We start from the raw sequence: 21,883 nt of genomic DNA, 5'->3' as shown, positions 1-21,883 counted from the left end.
AACAGTGATGAATTGTAACATGGAAGCACTTTTCATATCTGAAAGATACTTCTCCCTGTTTGTGGAAAACAACTTTTATTAATTATTCAGTATCAATTTGTTGGATGAAGTTGACATTTTTTCGTGACTTCTTTCTCAAATATTACTGAAGAGATGACCGCATTTTTAGTCAGAAGTTAAAAAATGATGAGCTGTATATTTTGTGCGTTTGATGATATAAAACATGCTTGACACCTTTCTTCAGTTCTAATATACTTTAAATTTACCTATAGGATATGCTTAGCACAACAATTCCTGTGTTCTTGCTAATTTCTGCATGAGATCATCAAACATTGTATTTTTTTCCCTTGTATGAAATTTTAAAAAAGGATATAAACTAAAATCACTATTAGAATGGACAAACAGAAAACCAAATGTGAGCCCTGTGAATAATAGAAAAATGATTGTAACAGAAATAATGGCTTTAATTATTTTTTTCAGTTTGTTGGTGGAGAACTTGGAGGCAAAAACGCTACTGTAAAATGGATAACAAGTTTCTTTTTGTTTACACTGTGGATCACTTACATTGTCTTGTCATCTTTGAGGGCATATGATATTATCACTTGGTAAATAATGTTATCATTAGGGAACTTATGCATTATATTGGGGAAGTATGTATCTGAAAGGTTTATCTACATATTATGATTACATACATAGTTAACAATGTATTTGTTTGTTATCATTTTTGAATTTTTTAAATGAAAAAAAACTGAAATGTTGAAGGAATTTCACAAGTTATGAATAAAAAATGATAAAAACATTTTACATTATTATTTTATTTTATTTCAATTTTATGTATTAATTTTGTTTTAATTTTTTTGCTACACAAGGTGAGCTTGACATTTGTTTTAAGAGTTCCTTATGTTCCTTCTTTAAATAACGTTTTTGTCTATGTTTGAGTGTTGACAGGGTATGACAGTGTTTTATTTATATGTTAGTAGAATATTTGACAAAATCAGTTTGATTGATAATTGTATGTTGCTCATATTACACCTAGTCATAGCAGTCAAAAAATCAAAATTACATAGAGCTGTTGAAATTATTCCTTAGGCAAATATTGTAAATGCCTTCATGGCAAGCCAAAATTTCAAAAAAAACTAGCCATTTTTCATACATGAATTATGTATGTGACCAGATCCATCAAGTGAAAATACAATTGAGAGATGGTAAATCTGAAAATCTTTGATAATTATATGAGTATTATCATGGTTGATATGATATGTGATATTGTAAGGGTAAAACTATACAGACGATTTATGACATTATCATCACCCATTTTAAAGAATATCAAAAATAATCTTTTAGTAGTGTCAAATTTTATATTGGTATACTTAAATATTTTTGAAATAATTGAAAAATTCAATAATTTGTTCTTATTCTGCTGTTAGAGAGATATGTGATCACCAAATTTTTGTTAAACAATTGCTGAAAGAAAAGAAACAGACAGTTTAATATGTTACAACAAGGTTTATTGATATTAGAAGTTATGCTTAGAAATAATTCAAGACTGTATTTGGCATTTATATATATACATAAATACATTTATTTATGATATTAACCATTAGTATTATTTTACATGTAAATATATCTATAGAAAACCAGTTGTGCATGTTATTAGTGCTAATATAGCATTTGAATCTCTATGAAGCAAACTGTGATCAATTGTTATATTTTATTATTGTTTATTTTTTTGTTTATTTTCTTGTTTTTGTAAATATTATCAGTGTTGTATATCTGTTGAAAACCATTAGTGACATATTTTTGTGTATAGCGTAGAATTTTACTTTTACATTCCGTTGCCAAATACACAGTAGAAAAAAATATATATATTAAATTCTACACAAATAGCATAATTATTTGATTCTGTGTGTATATACTTGTTTTTGAGTTGCTGTTTAATAATTTAAATATTTTTTTTTGTTTAACAGAATATTGATTATTGGTGCAAGTTTAAATCAAACATTTTAAAAAATTTGACATCTTTGCTGTTTACGGGCTGGCAGTATTTGGAATGGTAAAAAATATATATCCTGTACTGCCAGATAATATAAAATCACCCATTGGACATAAAAATGGTATAAACTCAAAACAAATTATTCTACAGATGCAAATGTGTTATGTTTAACCAAAGAAGATATTAGTTAATTATTTATTTTAAGAACAAGTATTAAGTAGTGGAAATTTGCTGTGATACATGTTTGTATAAGGTAGTCATACTGCATAATACCTTCTCAGTGCTTGATTTCAACTTATTTGTATGTCTTTTGTATTCTATTTTGGTTTAGTTTGTGTTTTTCTTACTTGTCATCAATATAAAAAGAGATAAATGAAGTATGCAGTTTTTACTAAATGTCAGTCTCAGCACCATAGTTGACTATATAATAAGAGCTATGATAGACTTGAACAGCAGATAAGCTTTTTATAAGATTCATCTTAAGACAGTTGAATACAAGTCATATTATATTTTTAACTTATAACTAAAATAAAAGTAACCTTATAATGTATATAAAAACTATTTGAAAGATTGTTTACTGGGTGATTAAAGATGAAAAGTGCTTGTTCGGAGGATGACAGATCTATAGTACTAGTTTGATATCTGTAATAGTACCAACTATTGTTTATTTTGTTGTTACAGTAATCTGAATTACATTGGTTTGCTAATTAAAGCAGTTGTTTTCTATGTTTGTAAAAATTTAACGTAATAAAGGTTTGATTTTTTATCCTGTTTCTTCTTCTTGTTAATTTTTTGAGTTCTTAATCCATGTACAAACTGTAGACATGAACATGAATATCGTTTCTAATATGGAGGTAGAAAACTTTGTACATTTCATTAGCTCACATGACCCAAAGTGTGGTGTGAAATGACTGGTGTTAAATCATGTGGCCTCTGTCGTCTGGTAATGTTTACAAAAGATTTCTTCTCTTAAACTACCAGTCCAAATTCAACCAAACTTGTTCACAATCATTAACACCTATCAATAGTCAACCACCATGGATACAAATGAAACATTTGGGTAAAGTTGAGTTTTCTTTCTATCATCTTAAAAGCACTGACTGCGCAAAAATGTTTAGAATACAAAACTTTACCCTACCTACTGTCCAATTTTATCAAAACAGGAGTTATTGTCTTTAAAGAATGATTTGTACCATTTGTTTTGCTTGTTATGATACTATCTTCAAAACTATTAAAAGATATAGATGCTCAAAATAGACTAGAAATTATCAACAAGAGAAAGGAACAAATAACTGAACATTATCATAGCTGAAGTAGTCGGTAAACACCACACACACTGATATATTTAACATGCACTTAATATAATAATTCAGAAATCTTACTATAAAGAAATGACTACGATTCCTATATTAAAATGCAACTGATTATAAATTTCGATAACAAAGTATTGACATTGAAAGATTACCAACAAACAAAATTACGTCAAGATTTAACACTGCAATATGCCAATAAAGTCCGCAAACTACTGCTTCAATCATTCTCTGGAATGTTGATACAACAAATTGTTCGATTGGCATTGAAACAAACTGATAATGTTCATAGAATGTGGATGAAAATGTCCTTTTCCTATCAGTATATTTCATTGCTGTTTTAAACAGGTAATCCATATCCATTTCCAGTGATGAGAACCACTAATCATCCCTCGGTTTTGGATACACATCTTTTATGGTCTTTTCATTAAATTTACAGTAATCCACACAATGCTGCCATGATTTTTTACGATACAATGACAGGGGACCATAGACTCTCAAGAGTTTCAATTACACTTTTCTTAATCCACACTATCTTATTTAACAGTATAAGGTATTTGTATATGTATTTTCATAAATCTTTTTTTTTTTCAATGAAAAATTAACACCAATTTACTTTTTTTTTTTTTAATAAAATCATTTTTTGATGTTGAAAAACTGCGTTTTCATATCAAATCAAATTTGGTCAACAACAAAAAGTATACTACACCTATCTTTGAAGATTTCTATTTCCAATCCTGTCAAAATTATTTAATTGAAAAAAAGAAATATTAAAAATCAGAACCTTTTCTAAAAAAATGAAATATCAAAAGAGTTTTTATCAATGTATAGAAGTTCTCCATCTTCGGACAGTTGAATACAATTTTAAGTAATATTAAGGAAATGAAATAAAACTTCATCTTCAGTATCACATAATTTAATCAAAAATCTAAATATTATCCTAAAGTGAGTTGCATGCATATGTTTAAACATAGAAATTCTCTTAAAAATTCTGAAATTCTGCTCACAACTGTCCCATTTTTTCCTTCAGTGATTTCAATTACTTAAATTGGCAGAAGTACCTTTGAAAAAGATCATTTTTAGTAGAATTTCATGACCTGAAAGTAATTTTGAAAAGGAAAAATGTGGAAATAGGCAGATAATAATGAAAATTGTAACGTTTACATTTGAATCTTGTGTTGTATGTTTTTATTATGTACCTTGGTTCACTAAATGCGCACCTCTTAGCCAATTTGTATCTGTTCTTGTATGGAGCAGAATTCATTTAGAATCTTAAAGACAAAAAGAAAAAGCACATTAATTGTGAATAATTTTTCTTTTAGATATTTTGATGTCCTATCACTAAATTACCCATATTCCGATTTAATTTAGGATATTATTGATACTTAAAGGAATGCAACATACCTTGATCTTATTCTCAATTTTGACACCGATGCATGATAAAAAATCTATGACAAATTGGATGATTTCAACTTCCTAATTATTAATTCCACCTTTCTGTGTCGTAACATGCTCTCTGCCCCATCATATGGTGTTTACAAATCTCTATAAACTCATCATTAGATACCAATATTGAAAATTTGTATTTAGGCCAGTCATTCGTTCCGTCTACAAAAGACTCATCAGTGACGCTCGAATCTAAAAAAAAAAAAGTTAAAAAGGTGAAATAAAGTACGAAGTTGAAGTGCATTGAGGACCGAAATTCCTAAAAGTTTTGCTAAATACACCTGAGGTAATCTATTCCTGAGATAGAAAATCCTTATTTTTTCAAAATTTCAAAGTTTTGTTAACAGTTAATTTATAATTATGACCATATCAATGATAATTCATATCAACACATAAGTGCCGATTACTGAGCTGGTGATACCCTCGGGGAATAAAAACTCCATCAGCAGTGGCATCGACCCAGTGGCTGTAAATAAACTCGTCATAGATACCAGGATTGAAAATTTGTATGCATGACAGACGCGCTTTTCGTCTACAAAAGACTCATTAGTGACGCTCGAGCATAAAAAAAGTTTAAAAGGCCAAATAAAGTACGAAGTTGGAGAGCATTAATATTTTATGCTTGTGCATGTTCACACTATACGGACTTTGTATATACATATATATGAGCGTTCTTCTTACTTAGAAACTGCTCAAACAGAGTTATGAGTAAGAAAGTCCGTTATCAAATGACAAAATCAAAAGCTCAAAACCATCAAACGAATGGACATCAATTTTTAATATTCCAGCTTGGTACAGAATTTTTTCTATATAGTAAATAGTAGATTAAACCTGGTTTTATAGCTAGCAAACCTCTCACTTTTATGACAGTCGCATAAAATTTCATTATATTGACAAAGATATGCGAACAAAACAGACAGACATAATAGGTAAACATGTCAAAAATAGGGGTACAGCAGTAAACATTGTGTTATAATCTTGTATACTATAAAACAAACAAATAACATATATTTAATATATCATTGGTAAAAAGCATTAAATCACTATAAATAAAAAAAAGATGTTTGATTAACATCAATGAGTCTTAAAAAAAATGTCATTTTAACACCGACTAGTGTATCTCTTCACTTCCGAACTCTATCTCACAATCTTTTATATACGGATTTGTGATGGTTTATGCCTCAGCCCTTCCCTATAGTAGACACCTGGCAGTATCTCAACATACATTTTTATTTAACTAACACTAAATATAATAATTCAGAAACCTTACTCTAATGAGATTCCCCCGTGTAGCACTTAAAACTCTTATAATAAAATGAAAATGATTATAAATAGATGACAGTAAAACTATCTTCATGAAAAATACATCAAGATATTATAATACTGCAATATATTACTTAAGTCGCGATCTGTTGCTTCAGTTATTCTCTGAGTTGTCTATGCGACATTGCATAGTCTGCATGGCATTGTCGTATAACTGATCGATAAAGTCCACAAATGGGTCCGAAAACGCAATCTTTGTCTTGTTACTTTGTTAGACTGCTGTTTAAAATGATAAGCCATATTTTAGTCCAGTGATAAGAACCACTAAGATCCACACGATTATCCAAGTTATCTTCAATCTTGGGTATCGGATACGCATCTGTTACGGTCTTTTCATTTAATATTCGGTGATCCAAACATTACCGTCATGACGAATCTCTTCTCTTTTTTTAACTAACACGTATACAATGAGAGGGAATCATGAATTACAAGATATTTCTAAGATACTTTTCTTTTGAAAATTCTTCAATTCATTTTCCAAAATGTGCCTTTGTATCGGATACGCATCTTTTATGGTCTTTTCGTCATTCATCCGCACTATATATCTCTGGTTATCAACATCCTCACTTTGACCATAACCATTATAATATAAGCAGAACAATTGTACAAAGGACTTATCGAACCTTAAGCAATTACTTCACAGCAGTAGAGGTAGCTGTAAAAATTATGTAAATGAAGCGCTAACGCGACAACCAAAACCAAACCAGCTGTACTACCTGTATATCTTCACTTGCACAACATATTTAAAACAGTTTGACAAAGAATCAAAACGTCCAAGTAATGACCGTGAATTGCAGAACTATCAAAAATATCAAAACAATTTTCACGTTATTATGATAACAGTAGAAATGTATTATTCAGCCTTAGTTCTAACGACTTTTAAAACAATATTTCTATCCATGCTCTCTCCTTGGTTTTGTATTAGCCACTGCACGTAAAGCAAGCAACACTCAATCAATCTACCTGTTAATTTGTTGATGACATTGGATATTTTATATGGTTAATCAAAATCAAATTTCATGTGAAATGAAGTTAGTATTATATGTCATTATTATATGTTTGAATTTATCATTTCGTGTCGATTTTCTCAAAATGTCTTGCCTTCACCATACACATGTGAAGTAGTAATGAAAATATTGTACAGTAAACTTTCAAATATTAACGTATAAAGGGCGACAATTCAAATGAATTTAATTTTTTTTCCATCCAGCGACACAGTTGCAAACAATGTTTTGAGTTTCGTTTATCAATCAAAACAGTGTCACAGAGATAAGATAGGTATAAAGGAAGTTGTATCAAAGTATCTCGAAACGAAGGTAAAGTCAACCGTTTTAGATTTTGCTTATAACGTAACGTAACTCACCAAATATTTTATGGAAACAAGTTTTTGAGAATAAACTTTTTTATTTGACTTCAATGACCATATCCTCCACTGAGCGGTAAGAGAGGTGAAAGATACCACAGGGGCATTCAAACTTATAAGTCAATTGGTATATAGGTCAAGTATGATATAAGCGCTATTAGACGTTCGTAACATGTGGCTCTTGACGATAACGTAAGATAAAACAATTAATGTCGGTTTTGCTCTCACTGCTTTCTTGTAACTCTTTAGTTTTGAATGCTCTCAATTTTGTAAGAGTTATGCTTTCAAGAAATTAAAAAAAAGTCCACGTACAGGAATTTTATCAAGACAACGTTTTTACCCTGCTTTAAGATTATATCATTTATAAGGCTACCTCAAATCTTGCTTTTAGTTGAAAGAGGCATTAACTACGATAGATAAAATTGAAATATGTGATTTTTTTCAACCGTTATAATGAAAATGAAATAAGAAATAATGAGTCCCTTTTAGAAGCCAGTTTGAGTCAATTTTGACAAAATGAGTTAAGAAACATCGCTGATGAATTCTTCACTTTCATATTAATAAATTGACCTTATTTAGTGTGTATTCATGTGACCTTAATTTAATCTGTAGATAGAGATCGGTTACACGCTTGAGCAGTTATCAAAAGGAAAAGAGTGTTAACATAGAAAGTGAAACAATGGTACATCATTTCATTGACTAGTTCGATCAACAAAAACTTAGCCTTATACAGGTAAAAACAATGATTAACACATATTTTACATCTAATATGAAATAATCCAAACCTAGAAAAATCCAATTGCACCAGTTCGCTATCTATTCATAAATAAACTCATCATAGATACCAGGACTAAATTTTGTAAATACGCCAGACGCGCGTTTCGTCTAAAAAAGACTCATCAGTGACGCTCGAATCCAAAAAAGTTAAAAATGCCAAATAAAGTACGAAGTTGAAGAGCATTGTGGACCAAAATTCCTGAAATTTTTGCCAAATACAACTAAGGTAATCTATGCCTGAGGTAAAAAAGCCTTAGTATCTAAAAAATTACAAATTTTTGTAAACAGTCAATTTATAAATATAACCATAAATTATCAATGATAATTCATGTCAGCACAAAAGTGCCGACTACTGGGCTGGTGATATCATATTTATATTTAAGTTCATATAGGGTTATATGACTGTCGACATTCTTCGAAGGTTACTTCGATAGCTGATTAGACGAAAATAAACACGAAAAGCTGAAACGTGTTATCGAGTCCATTATTTTTGCCTCTCTACCTAATAAGAAACTTCGTCATCGGTTGTCTATATGCTATATATTTTTTAGTTAATTGCGGAATTTATTGTTACTGGCAGATCTTGGATAGTTATTATATATTGACAATTTTATAGACTCCTTTTTCTTAATGACGGCATGTTTTGACATGGAGATGTATTTTAGTTGTTTGAATTATGTAGTAGGGTTTTTGTCTCATTGGCGTATACTCCATATCTCCATTTACTCATTTATAGTTGAGATTTACTCCCAACAGCTAAGACTATCCTTGAAATCATAAAATTTATGTTATCTTCAAAATGTTGAAAAAAAATCCCAAACATACATATGTGTGTGTTATATTGACGTCGTGTTTGCCCAAAAATAAAGTAAAGTGACATTTGAATAAGAAAAAAATACCACTTAAATATTGCATGTCAGCTTAAAATAAAAACATTCCTAAATAAAAAAAACACAAAGCAAAATATGCTCGAAGTGCAAAACGAACTAGCGATTTGAAGGGCATATCTTGGTAACATTATAAGACATATAGAAATAGAGGCTTCAATCAAAATACTATTTAAATAGACCATACAATTATCTTTTAAAAATACACGAAAGGAAGATTAATCAAATTACAGACTAACTATAGTCAGTATTTACCCGTCTGGCCTCGTCAGATATAGAGCTATTATGATTAAAAACAATAGAATTATGTAGCTTTGGTGTCATGTTTTGTCTACATATTTTAACACGTTAGGGAATGGATTGTCAATAAAAGGCAGGTTGAAATATTTACTTCTTGTATTGCATATTTTTATTTTAATGCAGAAATGATTACGCATGTGGTGTAAGTAATATTCTTACTTTACAGACAAACCGCAGATCAATGAAATCATCTTCCAAGTTGTCTACTAGCAAGCTATAGTCAGGTAAGGACATTTTAACTATTTTCTGGCAATTTTTAATTAAAAAATTACCATATGCCATTAAAACTTAATTACACAACTCGGTCAGGAGAAAATGTTACAGTTTATTATTCTTATAGATTAATAAAACATTTGAATCCGCAATGTCATCAAACTTAACACGTGGTTAGAATGTAACATGTAATTCATCCACACCTGTAATTAGTGAAAATATTTGTCTACACCTGAAACTTTATCTTGTCTAAAATTTATGTAAATAACACATAACATTTTAACAACTGTAAAAACTGTCAATAATAAAATATAAATCTAAGACTTAAGATTTTCTTGTATACGATTAATTACTAGTGTTGGTTAATAGAATTAAGTTAGTCATACGGAATAGTATTTTATAAGGTAGCCAACCTCGGGCTATTCCTCCTTGCACACACTCGATAATCTCATTTAACGGGCAATTTCATAAACCAGATGTCATAATATATATTTATAGGGGGAAAGGTAGGTACACATTCTATAATTTTATTTTAGTTACATACAAAATTGTTGCGATTTCATGAAACAGAAGTTTCGTAACCATTAAAGAGGCGATATCGTGAAGGTGTACACGGATTATGATTTCCTTGCTAGACAAACTTGAAAGGCATGAGTTAACACTGTTCTCCTGGGAGATAGTGATAGTGCAGAATGTATTACAATGATCAATGCATCATGACAGTGACAACGACTAGGTTTCGTCATTGCGGTTAGGATACATATCGACTGCATTAAATTGATTCTAACCGCAGGATAACAAAGAATCAAAGAAAATACTAAGGCTATACATTTATTTTTATCGATCGTTGCTATCTTCTACTTTTCAATTAATTAATACATGGTCTTCCTAACAAGTAAACCTATACGTTCTTCATTATTGAATTTTCATTCAGTTTGTTTCGAGAATAGAGAGATGGTCAACTTGATGAATCCTTGATGAATCTTGAATTGATTTCATTAGCTCCATATATAGACAGTTTTCTATAGATAAAATTTTATATTTGGTAATGGGAAAAAGGGCGGGGGGGGGGGGGACGATACAATAACCTTAGCCTGACAATAAAACAGTATTATTGATGACAAAAAACATTCTGGTCAAGCAGATGACAAAACAAATATTCTGAATCTAGATTTCCCCATAACCTTATAGTGTTAAATATTGGAGAAAAAAAATGATTTGATCGATAACGTTGAAAAACCAAATATTTTTTTTTAAATCTGACTCAAAACAAAAAAACATACTCCCCTTGAAGTTAAATGGACGCTCCCGTATGATAGTTTTGGCTAAACAATTGTTTAGAATATAAGGAAGGATTGTAGGATTGATTTTTCGGATCATTTTGAAATATGAGTTTGCAGTTCAATGAAAATATGTCAATTAAAAACGTTTTTTACTGACGTTACCAAATTGGATAACCCGAATATTATCCTACATGCATTATACGATCAAACGCCAATCGACTGAAGAAAATCAATGGAGGAAAGCCTGAGGAAATTGAAGATTTTATGGCCAAAAGAATGTTAATACATACATAAGCTAAAGTGTATGTCTATAATTAAGGCTTCCTGTTTCTGATACAAGAGACGAAAATCGATGGAAAATTGTAAATTGAAGAACATATGTCTTAATTATGTGTCATAGAAAGACGTATACAGTTGTATTTCCCCTGTTCATTTGAAAACATTTGTGACTGTTGCTATGATTACATAATATTTCATAGACAGATGATATGATGATTATTGGTGCTTACCATGCAGTGGCAAATATTTCTTCTGTAGGAAAAAGAATCGTCGGTTGTTGCTTTAGATCATTTATTGTTTTTTTAAATAAATGAGGCTGTTAGTTTTTTCGTTTGAAGCGTTTTACATTTGTTATAATTGGATATTTCCTACTTTTTCAGCGGACTTTTGATCGAAGATCACCGCTTCACGAAACTTTCCTATCTAAATTAATATATAATAGGCTTTTGCTAGATTAGAATTTGAAAATTATGTTCATGATTTAGTATGTAAATGCATATTTATTTCCTCTGAAAAAAGATATGAATCTATATATACATATATAACTACTGGTACGGGAAAAATGTTAACAGATTGTTAAATAGTGTTTTCTGATTATTGCATGAATATTATAAGTCACCAAGGCATCAAGCTTATTGTTCGTGGCTTTTCAGCACATAAATTAAAAATCAATTATCTTGTATTAATGAAATCCAATAATCCTCAAGAAAGCAGGAATAAATGATGCTGAAATAGCATTATATATGATATACATTTCTCAGGTGGAACTAGTCATTTCAGTATTGATTCTAGTAAGTTTTATTCCCTAGAGATCCAGTTTATAATAAAAACAAGATGACTCACTGATAGAGGAAAGTGCGACAGTTCCTAAGGTAACAGTACTTTTTTTTTCTTCTTATATATCGATATATATATATACTTTTGTTGTGATCATTTCTTTTCACGTTACACTTATTTGATACAGTACCCGTTTATACTGAAGGTGTGTAAATATACCTGGGGTTCAGAGATCTGTCTGGCGTTTGTTAATTAGGAAACATGTGGCGTATGTTCTGGATTTTCAAATGTCTGTCTCACGTGGCGTATAGACTGAATTTCGAATGTCCGTCTCTCGTGACGTAAGTACTGAATCTTAAATGCTTGTCTCTCGTGGCGTATGTACTGAATTTGCAAATGTCTGTCTCTCGTGGTGTATGTACTGAATTTCAAATGTCTATCTCTCGTGACGTATGCACTGAATTTCAAATGTCTATCTCTTGTGGTGTATGCACTGCATATTAGATGTCTATCTCTCTTGGGGTATGCACTGAATTTCAAATGTCTTTCTCTCGTGGCGTATCTACTGAATTTCAAACATCATCTGACTAATAAGTTGACACACTAGTTTTTTACTTTCATTAGAAGGAGACTGTTTTATTCAATTGCATAGCGATTTTTATAAAACATATACTAAAAAAATTGAAAAGCATCCTTCGTCGATAGTTTCTAGTGTTAAATGAAAAGTTAAATTTATAATTAAGTCACAGTTATAATGAAAATTTACTTTGTATTTTATTGTTGAGTGAAAGAACTGTCTAACATTATAATTCAACATAGCACTCTACTTTCATACGTGTGAAAAGAAAAAAACTTACATTTTCATATACCTTTTATATAAGTAGCAAGTTACAGTAACTTAGTAACGGTTTGGGTTTTTTTTTTGTTAAAAGAGACCCGGATTAGTGTTGAAGAAAAGGGGGAAGGTTTTCAGATCAATCGTTTAGTTTTAATATCTTTTGTTTTCAAGGCTAACATTTGTAATTGTATATAAACATTCATTTTTCTATTAAAACAAAATGATATATAATGATTAGTAGTATACGGTACTTATATTGATCATCAACGAGATGAGAACAAACGTTCATAGCAATTTAGATAATTGTGCACTTGTTTTAAAGAGACTTAAATGAGCACCTTGACATTCTTTAAAGATCATTTGTAACATGTATAATAATTATGTATAATTCATTATCTATTAAAACATGTGTTTGATGTGTAAGATATAAATCATACTCCGTGTATGTAAGTTAATTAAATGCATCCAATGTAATACTGCACCGGTAATTAACAAAGATGATTCAGTTAGCCTGTAGATAACATGAATCATTTCTTCACAGCTTCGTGTATTCTTGTCAATGCCTTTGTGTCGAAAGTCTAAATTGTATATATCAATATAAAACATATATCCGAAATATAGATCAGGCAATAATGAAACAAAGAAAAAATTGAATACCCTGCAGCCTTCTACGGACATTTTGCATACAAATCCTAGTATGCAGTTTCATACTTATGTTACCCATTTTCATAAAATTTGTAATTCAAAAGATACCGAACTCTTCTACAGCCCAATTTTGAAAACTTTTTATCAACTTAGCCGGATATATTCTCAATATTTTCTATATTCTTCTTGGAATACGGAAATGTAGCTGTCATTTGTATGATGATTTCTCCCTCGTTATGCCATGTATATAGGCAATACACAATTACCATCGGTCTTTACACATTGATATATCTGAATGTATACTGACGGACTTAGTAATCATGTATTTGGTTTTGATGTTATATTTGTCATTCTCATAGGATTTTGTCTAATGCTTAGTCCGTTTCTGTGTGTGTTACATTTTAATGTTGTGTCGTTGTTCTCCTCTTATATTTAATGCGTTTCCCTCAGTTTTAGTTTGTTACCCCGATTTTGTTTTTTCTCCATGGATTTATGAGTTTTGAACAGCGGTATACTACTGTTGCCTTTATTTAGTAGTCCTACATTGTGTTAGCGCACATTGATCAAAACGTTTTGCCATTGTAAGTCCGTCCGTCTGTCCGTATGTGTCACACTGGTTTCCTTTCAATAATCTAACTAACGAAGTTCTTACAAAATAGATACAAATTTAAAGATGGTTGTTGTCGACTACAATATACAACTGTACTGGAATTTCATGTTTTCACATCTAAACAGAAAGGACCAATACCATATTTCGGCTAGATTTAATTTCTACGAGAACAAATTTAAAACAAAAACATCTTCAAGTCTTTACATTTAACCATAGTATCAAAAGATGCATTTCGAACGGGGTTGTTCAATATCATGGCTTATTTGTATACGTATGACCAAATTGTAATATAAATGCAACAGTAGTTCAGCAATGTTCAAATCAAATAAGGACAAATCAAGGTAAAAAAAGAAAAGAAAAAGAAACCTAGAAGAAATGGCATGAGCTCAAAAAGGAGCAACCGGGAATGCATTAGAAAGGTAGGCGTCACCTGCATTAGAAAGAAAGGCGTCACCTGCTATTCATGCATGTAATGACAATGAAGTGGATCGAGAACAGGGGCGTATTGCATTTCCGCTAATTTTTCAAAGTCCCAATACTACGTTTCCGAAAATTTAAAGTATACGTTTCCGCAATTTGTATTTATTACTTTTCCGGAAATTTACCTGGTAAATTATAAATATGACATGATTGAAGAATGCTTTGTTGAGTTAATAGCCGATGCTCCATCTGACGATAAATGCATGAAGTCTGCCGATTATATATTGGAATTTGATATGATGACAATTCGAGATTTCCAACAACCATTTTCGGCATCCTCTCCTGACCCCGAGGAAAAGAGAACAAAAAATGGTGCGGAGTCTTATCGTGCCTACCTGAACGAGCAACGTCATGGCTAAAAAAAATCAGCCAAACGATAGTGCAAAAAAAAAAACAAACACAGAAAAAGTAAGACTGAACAACACGAAAATATACACAAGTAAATTAATCAAGTCGTATTTGAAAAATACCAACTCCTCATAAACAGACGATATATATATTATCTACTTTGTCGGACTAAATATGCAAATATTTAGGATTTTATTGGAAAATGGTTCATAAACATATATAGAAATAATAATTTCTAGGATTTGTAGAAACGGCGGTCGGTAATTCATTGTTTAATTGACACAAAAAAAAAACAGAGGTTCAAGCTATTTTTGTAGTACGTTTGTCTTTCGTTAATATGTTTATGAAAGGTTATAACAAACACACTGCATCCAACCTAAAATCTAAACTTTTCGATAGACGTTTAAGATTCATCCGAGTACTCGCGAGTACTCGAGTGTCATGACCGTGTATCCGAGTATTAAAGTTTAGATCTTTTGACATCCCTAATTAATAATAATATTTCAACCAACACTTAACGCAGGTTTTCATTTTTTTTCTTAAATACACTATCATAACATGACAGAATAGATTTTAAAGTTTGGAAAGCAAATGTTTATAAATATGTGGGAAGCTTTTCACAGTTCAGATGAAAATAATGAAATGTTTTGCCCGTTTATAAATTAAAAATATTGCATATGCTCCAAGTGTGTTAACGGTTTTAAGTCTTATCCATTGTTGATATTGATGTGAAAACGATACGTACTATTTTTACGGGATAAATGGATAGTATCGAAAAATCGGATTAAAGTCATATTAATGTCCAAATCTAATCATATTTATCATTTTCAATCTTTTCGGATAATTATACGCATATTATAATGCCGTTGATATTAAAGAGATATACGTTACAAAAGAGTGTTATATACTGTATTTGAAACCAGTACAAAGAATTATATATCACAATTTAAGTCTTTCAGTGACAGACGAATGACCTTAAATAGCACATTGCAGTGATCACAATGTAACGTTTGGAAGTTAAATGGACTAGTCGTTCATAAATAACAAATATTCTTTGTATATAAAATATAAGTTCACTTCTGTATACCAATTAAAGGTTAATATTTATTGTTATAGAAATGGACTGGTAATTAACAGCTGATTAAAACCGTATTATATGGATGGTTGAATCTTGAGTGTACTGCATATCCTTACACAGTAAGTTTAGGTGTAAACTTGACATGCAAGGGAATTATTAGTATGCAATTAATTTACATGAAAATATGTAAGTATTATGATTTTATGATATTATATTCTTTCAGAAAGGACACATGTACAATAACAGTTACTTATTATATAATTATTATCTTCAACATTCAAAGGAAAACGTAAATCAAAAGGTAAGAAACTCCTAAAAGTGTGAGAGTAAGTCATCGAATCGGAATCTGGTGTATGTAAATATTCAAAATAAATCATCGAGATGGAATCTGGTATATAAAAACTGAAAGTATGTCATTGAGACAGAATATGGTGTACATAAACAGTAAAGAAGGTAATTTAGACGGAATCTGGTGTACATAAACAGTGAAGTAGGTTATTGAGAAATAATCTGGTGTACATAAACATTGAAAGAAGGTAATTGATACGGAATCTGGTGAACATAAACGTTGAAAGTAGGTCATCGAGACGGAATCTGGTGTACATAAACAGTGAAAGTAGGTCATCGCGACCGAATCTGTTGTATATAAACAGTAAAAGCTTGTAAACGACAAAGAATATAGGGTACAAAGACAGTGAAAGTAGGTTATCTAGACGGGATCTGGTGTACATAAACATTGAAGTAGGTCATTGAGACGGAACCTGGTGTACATAAACAGTGAAAGTAGGTCATCGAGACGGCATCTGGTGTACATAAACAGTGAAAGCAGGTCAACGACAAGGAATCTGCGATACAAGGACAGTGAAAGTAGGTCACCGATACGGAGTCTTGCGTACATAAACAGTGAAAGTAGATCATCGACGCAGTAGCTGGTGTACATTATATTGAAAGTGGAAAATCAATTAAAAAATAAAGCTTGAAAAATCACAGGCATCAAAACACTATATGAATGCACATGGCATGATGCTCATGATGAGCTATTATTATTGGGTACCATGTATGTAGCAATTTTTTGAATTGGTCAACATATATCTCCATTGGACAATGGTTAGGCAGCTCAGATTATCGTAGCTGTATGAGAGTCTTTTGTAGATAATACGCGCATCATGCGTTCACATATTTAATCCTACCAGTGGTATATATGATGAGCTTATTAAGGGACCCCTTACTAAAATATCTGACATAAGTATCTGTATGGCAAGGGAACTCTTTTTTACAGGGTTTATCAGGCATGTCTTTAATTACATAGTTTAAAGGAAAATGCTTAGTTCCTTCACATCATTTATAATTGACTAGTAATAGGCAATCATAGCGAATGCAGTATGGGCTAATGATCCAATAGTTATCAAAGGTACTAGGATTATAATTAAGTACGCCAGACGCGCGTTTCGTCTACATAAGACTCACCAGTGACGCTCATATCGAAATATTTATAAAGCCAAACAAGTACAGAGTTGAAGAGCATTGAGGATCCAAAATTCCAAAAAGTTGTGCCAAATACGGCTAAGGTAATCTATGCCTGGGATAAGAAAAATTCAAGTTTATAAGAGCTAATGTCAGAGGGGTTGTCATTTACGGCTGTTAACACATATTTTATAAAAGCAATGACAGATAAGTAAAGTAGCAACTTTGTGGTAATGTACAGAATTGATTAAACTATAAAGTCTAGCTTTAACATCAAACATGTATAAATAATCAAAGACTCTGATTTTTATTATATCACTAGTGATAAACGTACCATTCGACACTTAAAATGGAATCGACAATTCTGATTATTTTCGTAGATCATGGATTCAATTGTATTTATCATCCCCTTATGAAATATCAAAGAGGAACCACTTTTGAGGCTACGATGGAAACACTATTAAACGGTTTTGTGTAACCGCATACTTATCTTTCTTTTAATTCTAATGTTAATAGTTAGAGCTGTGTTTTGCCTTGAAGACTGTTACATAGCAGCGGACGCAATTAAGTAAGGACAGTCACGAGCACTCCTTTATTATCTATAATAGAATTAGTAATTACTTTACCTATTAGCAAAACTTTTTGAATGTTTTTGTCTCCAGTGTTCTTATTACAAAGGTATTTTACAAAGGTTAACAAAGATAGTGGAAGATTTGATCTTTCCTCTGCTTGCTACAAGCATACGTTCAGTAAATGGAAGGAAGGATGAACAAAAGGATGAACCGAAGCAGGACATTACCATAATCTTCCCATAACTTTTTTGTTGAATGTGATTGAAAAAAATTGAAAACAACACGTTAAATAATTCTATGCTTCCGATAATTTAGCAGTTATAATGAACAAAGATGAAGATATTTGTCATCTGGAGATAAAATCATGCTATATCACTCTGAAACCAGTGTATAAATGGCTATATTATAATCTGTTGTCTGTTGTAATGCACAAATATTGAAATAATTATTAGTTATCACAAGTATAGATAAAAGTTTCATGGTCATTAATTTAGTATATTGAAGTACAAGTATAAGAATTTGTTTGGAGCGTGGACAGTCTAATCAAAATATAGTTCTCCTCTGATTTTGTTATATGCGAGTTCATATGAATCAGAACTGAAGGGGTGACCACTTCGGAATAGAAACATGATCACTTTGGTCTTCTTCTGACCGGCAGTAAAACCTTCGTCAAAGTGAGCTATCCATTTGTCTTTTATAAATGTATCAATTTGTAGAATTAGGAATTTAAATCCAACAATGAGTATGGAGAGAGTTTCATGTTCTCTCCACGTTAAAGATTCACTTCTACAACTATTTGATGGGTCCATATGCGGTCTTATAATGTCAATTGTATAAGTTACTATAATATTTCTACATAGCAGCAAACCGAACTTGTAATGTTTACATTCTAACAAAAAGATCAGTACAATTGCATAAAACATGATTACCAGAATAAATAATTGATTTGGTCTAAATTGAGCCAAAATTATTGTATGATTGGTTCGACTTCGAAGCTTCCCCTCTAAATAAGATAGTATGGAATGAAATGGCAAGTTCACACGTCAGCCTATATTCGACGGGTACTAAATCAGCGTTTTTTAAGCAATTAAGAAAGTCATCATTTGTAAAAATATATAGCATAAATGAAGGCACAAAATTATATACAACATATATTTTCCCTAAATCAGGTACATATACATGCATGTTAACTTCTATGTCATTTTGGTATCTAGTGGAGAGTAATCTCATTTAAACATATACACACCATCTTATATTTATATTTGTATTTCTTTTTTCTTTACCTTTTAGAATAAATACAATGAGGAGGACTTGATTGGAATCGTTATGTATTACAGATGTTTAGACAAGTGCCAGATTGATGGTACGCGGAGAAAGTATGGACGATCTTATTCCACGCCGAAAAGTCGACAATAGAGAGAAAGTGCATCTACGAAAAATGGTCCGAAGTCTCGTTACCAGTTTAGAAAGCTTTCAAGACGAAGTGCTGGTTGTTTTAGACGACATGAAGAACCTTGTAGGTCAGATCAATGATGTGTCAGATAAACTTGATAAAACGTTGGGGGAAAGATTGTGTGAAGATCATCACGCTTTTCCAAAGTCAAGGTCATTGACAAAAAATAATAACAATGAAACACACCATTACGTAAATGTTGACCTCATACCAAAAATAAAACACATCGAAGAAAAAATCAATTCAAAAATGTGTTCAAAACAATTGAATTATGAAGATCAGTGTATAAACCATAATGGATTTACAAAATCTGCCGAAAAAGAGGCTAATACTAAACCCAATAGACCAAATAGTTTTATAAACGACATACCGGTTGAGAACCAAATGAAACTTGAAGATAATGCACTTATTGGCATCAAACAAGACCACCTTTTAGATTCTATAGAATCACCTATGCTTGATTTTTCTTATTTAGGTATGAATCAAACAGATAATAGACCAAAATGGGGGAGATCAATTTCCCTACCAGTTAATGTTAAGTCGCGATCAGTATCTCCATTAAGGCTCCCCAGTAATAATGACAGCAACAAAAGCGATCGAATTCATAGTGATATTTTAACTCCTACAGCGGTGTGTTATGCAGAACTTAAAAAGCCGAACGTTATAACAAGAAGTATGTCATCAAGTATCTCTGAAGACGTTTTTCATGACTTAAATACATCTACTCTAGATACTGGTACTACGGTAAAATCCAATAATTCGTCTTCAATGATCTCATCAAATATATCGATTGATGGTGATCTTTACGAAAGAAGACTAGACGATGAGCTGGAAAACATCCTTGAAGCTTCGGATGATTCACTTATGATCGAATCATCGGATGTAAGTATGGAAACGAGTAGTAACTCTCATACAGACACCTATTCTGACAATGGGATGTATGAAATGAATACTTGGACTTCGTTTACATTAAGTCATCTAACGGAATCTACGAGGAGTTCCGAAAGTTTTGTCTCTGACACACCTTCTGATATAATCAATGATAATGTATGGCCTCCTAACGTTGGTAACATATTTTCTAACAGTATGTTAGTTCGAAAACTAAGTAAGCATTTAGATAATGACGAAATTCATTCTTTGAATCTGGATATGAAGAAGTGAGAGCAATATTTATTTGACTCAACATATTAATGTTTATAGTTTATTAACTCTAGTCAAAACACAAAACAACATATTACATATGTTGAATGTTTTCTTCGATCCTAGCTCTACCACTCAGATCAGTGCACATAGAACTTTGATACAAATAAAATTCGGAAGAGAATATCACACATGACTTCTTATTAATCTTCAATGTTATATATTTGATAAAATTACGTGTTAAGGACATTAGGTCCTAAAACATCTCTTTATTTGATACCAACTGTACACTTTTAGATTTAATTCCAGGTATGAAGCACAGAAAATAAACCCATCATAGATACCAGGACTAAATTTTGTATATACGCCAAATGCGTGTTTCGTCTACAAAAACTCATCAGTGACGCTCGAATCCAAAAAAGTTTAAAAAGGTCAAATAAAGTACGAAGTTGAAGAGCATTGAGGATCAAAATTCCTAAAAGTTTTGCAAAATACAGCTAAGGTAATCTATGTCTGAGGTAGAAAAGCCTTAGTATTTTAAAAATTCGAAAATGTTGTAAACAGTTAATTAATTTATAAATATAACCATATCAATGATGATTCATGTCAGCACAAAAACTGGACCTACTCTGCCTACACCAGTTCAAATTGATCAATGAGATAGCAGAACATAAAGATTAAGCATAATGCTAGCATTTTTCAATTTCTGTTGATAAGCCTCTGTATAAAATATTCCTATAAAAATCAATGAAAAGTGAGGAGTGGTATACAGGTAGTTTTCATAGGAATGCCGTTCGAATGACATTAATCTATAAAGAAGATTCTCATCATTACTAAAACAAAAATGAGGGAAGGTAAAATCATAAATCTACTGAAATCCGTATCAAATGGTAAAATCGAAAGCTAGAACACCTCAAACGAATGGATAATAACTGTCATATTCCTGACACAGGCGTTTTCTTAAAACACAATAACTTCAAAAAAGGAACTAGACCAGGTGCGTTGACAGTGTAAGTGTCTCCTGCTATGCATACATCACCCGTCATACGAATTAAGTCAAAGTATAACTATTGGTTAATATACAGATCAGACGGCTCGACTCGTGGTATCTTAACGATCGCACCATTTATTTCGTTCGTGAGTTGTGTCACAGACATAAAGTAGTGCTCAATCAATTTAAAAAGTTGACCTTAGATGAATTTGGCTATTTAATTTATGTGTTTTTGTCAAATAGCTCTTCAACTGTTTTGGTACTTATAAATCCCTCGGATTTTAAATGCTTGGCTTTGAACATTCTTGTTGAA

At 31.2% G+C, this 21,883-nt stretch overlaps 2 protein-coding genes across 33 annotated transcripts in view; both read left to right on the top strand.

Annotated features, from left to right (window-relative positions):
• Positions 1 to 2,764, top strand: part of LOC139519411 (sodium/calcium exchanger 2-like) — a 97,719-nt gene extending 94,955 nt beyond the window's left edge. For all 20 annotated transcript variants that reach the window (XM_071311495.1, XM_071311489.1, XM_071311484.1 and 17 more), the window contains one exon: positions 481 to 2,764. In XM_071311495.1, the coding sequence (XP_071167596.1) occupies positions 481 to 609 (129 nt within the window). In that variant the 3' untranslated portion in view covers positions 610 to 2,764. The remainder of the gene's footprint in view (positions 1 to 480) is intronic.
• A 5,301-nt stretch (positions 2,765 to 8,065) lies between these two features.
• On the top strand, positions 8,066 to 20,768 carry LOC139519408 (uncharacterized). 13 transcript variants are annotated; one of them, XM_071311461.1, is made up of 5 exons: positions 8,066 to 8,168; positions 9,566 to 9,623; positions 11,984 to 12,046; positions 15,989 to 16,069; positions 19,277 to 20,768. In XM_071311461.1, the coding sequence occupies exon 5, from the start codon at positions 19,347 to 19,349 to the stop codon at positions 20,598 to 20,600; it is 1,254 nt and encodes a 417-aa protein (XP_071167562.1). In that variant the 5' UTR covers positions 8,066 to 8,168; positions 9,566 to 9,623; positions 11,984 to 12,046; positions 15,989 to 16,069; positions 19,277 to 19,346; the 3' UTR covers positions 20,601 to 20,768. The 13 variants fall into 13 exon arrangements, with proteins under 13 accessions (XP_071167562.1, XP_071167563.1, XP_071167572.1 ...); XM_071311462.1 differs by having other exon boundaries at positions 11,936 to 12,046; XM_071311471.1 differs by lacking the exon at positions 8,066 to 8,168 and adding an exon at positions 9,410 to 9,472.
• Positions 20,769 to 21,883: the final 1,115 nt, after the last annotated feature.

Source organism: Mytilus edulis, chromosome 4 (genome assembly GCF_963676685.1).
Source record: "Mytilus edulis chromosome 4, xbMytEdul2.2, whole genome shotgun sequence".
Classification (NCBI taxonomy): domain Eukaryota; kingdom Metazoa; phylum Mollusca; class Bivalvia; order Mytilida; family Mytilidae; genus Mytilus; species Mytilus edulis.
The sequence above is the reverse complement of the archived record's forward strand: the minus strand, read 5'-3'. Positions and strand labels throughout refer to the sequence as shown.

Coding starts and splice junctions, on each gene's coding strand:
- LOC139519408 (XM_071311461.1), top strand. CDS start 19,347: ATGGTACGCGGAGAAAGTATGGACGATCTTATTCCACGCCGAAAAGTC.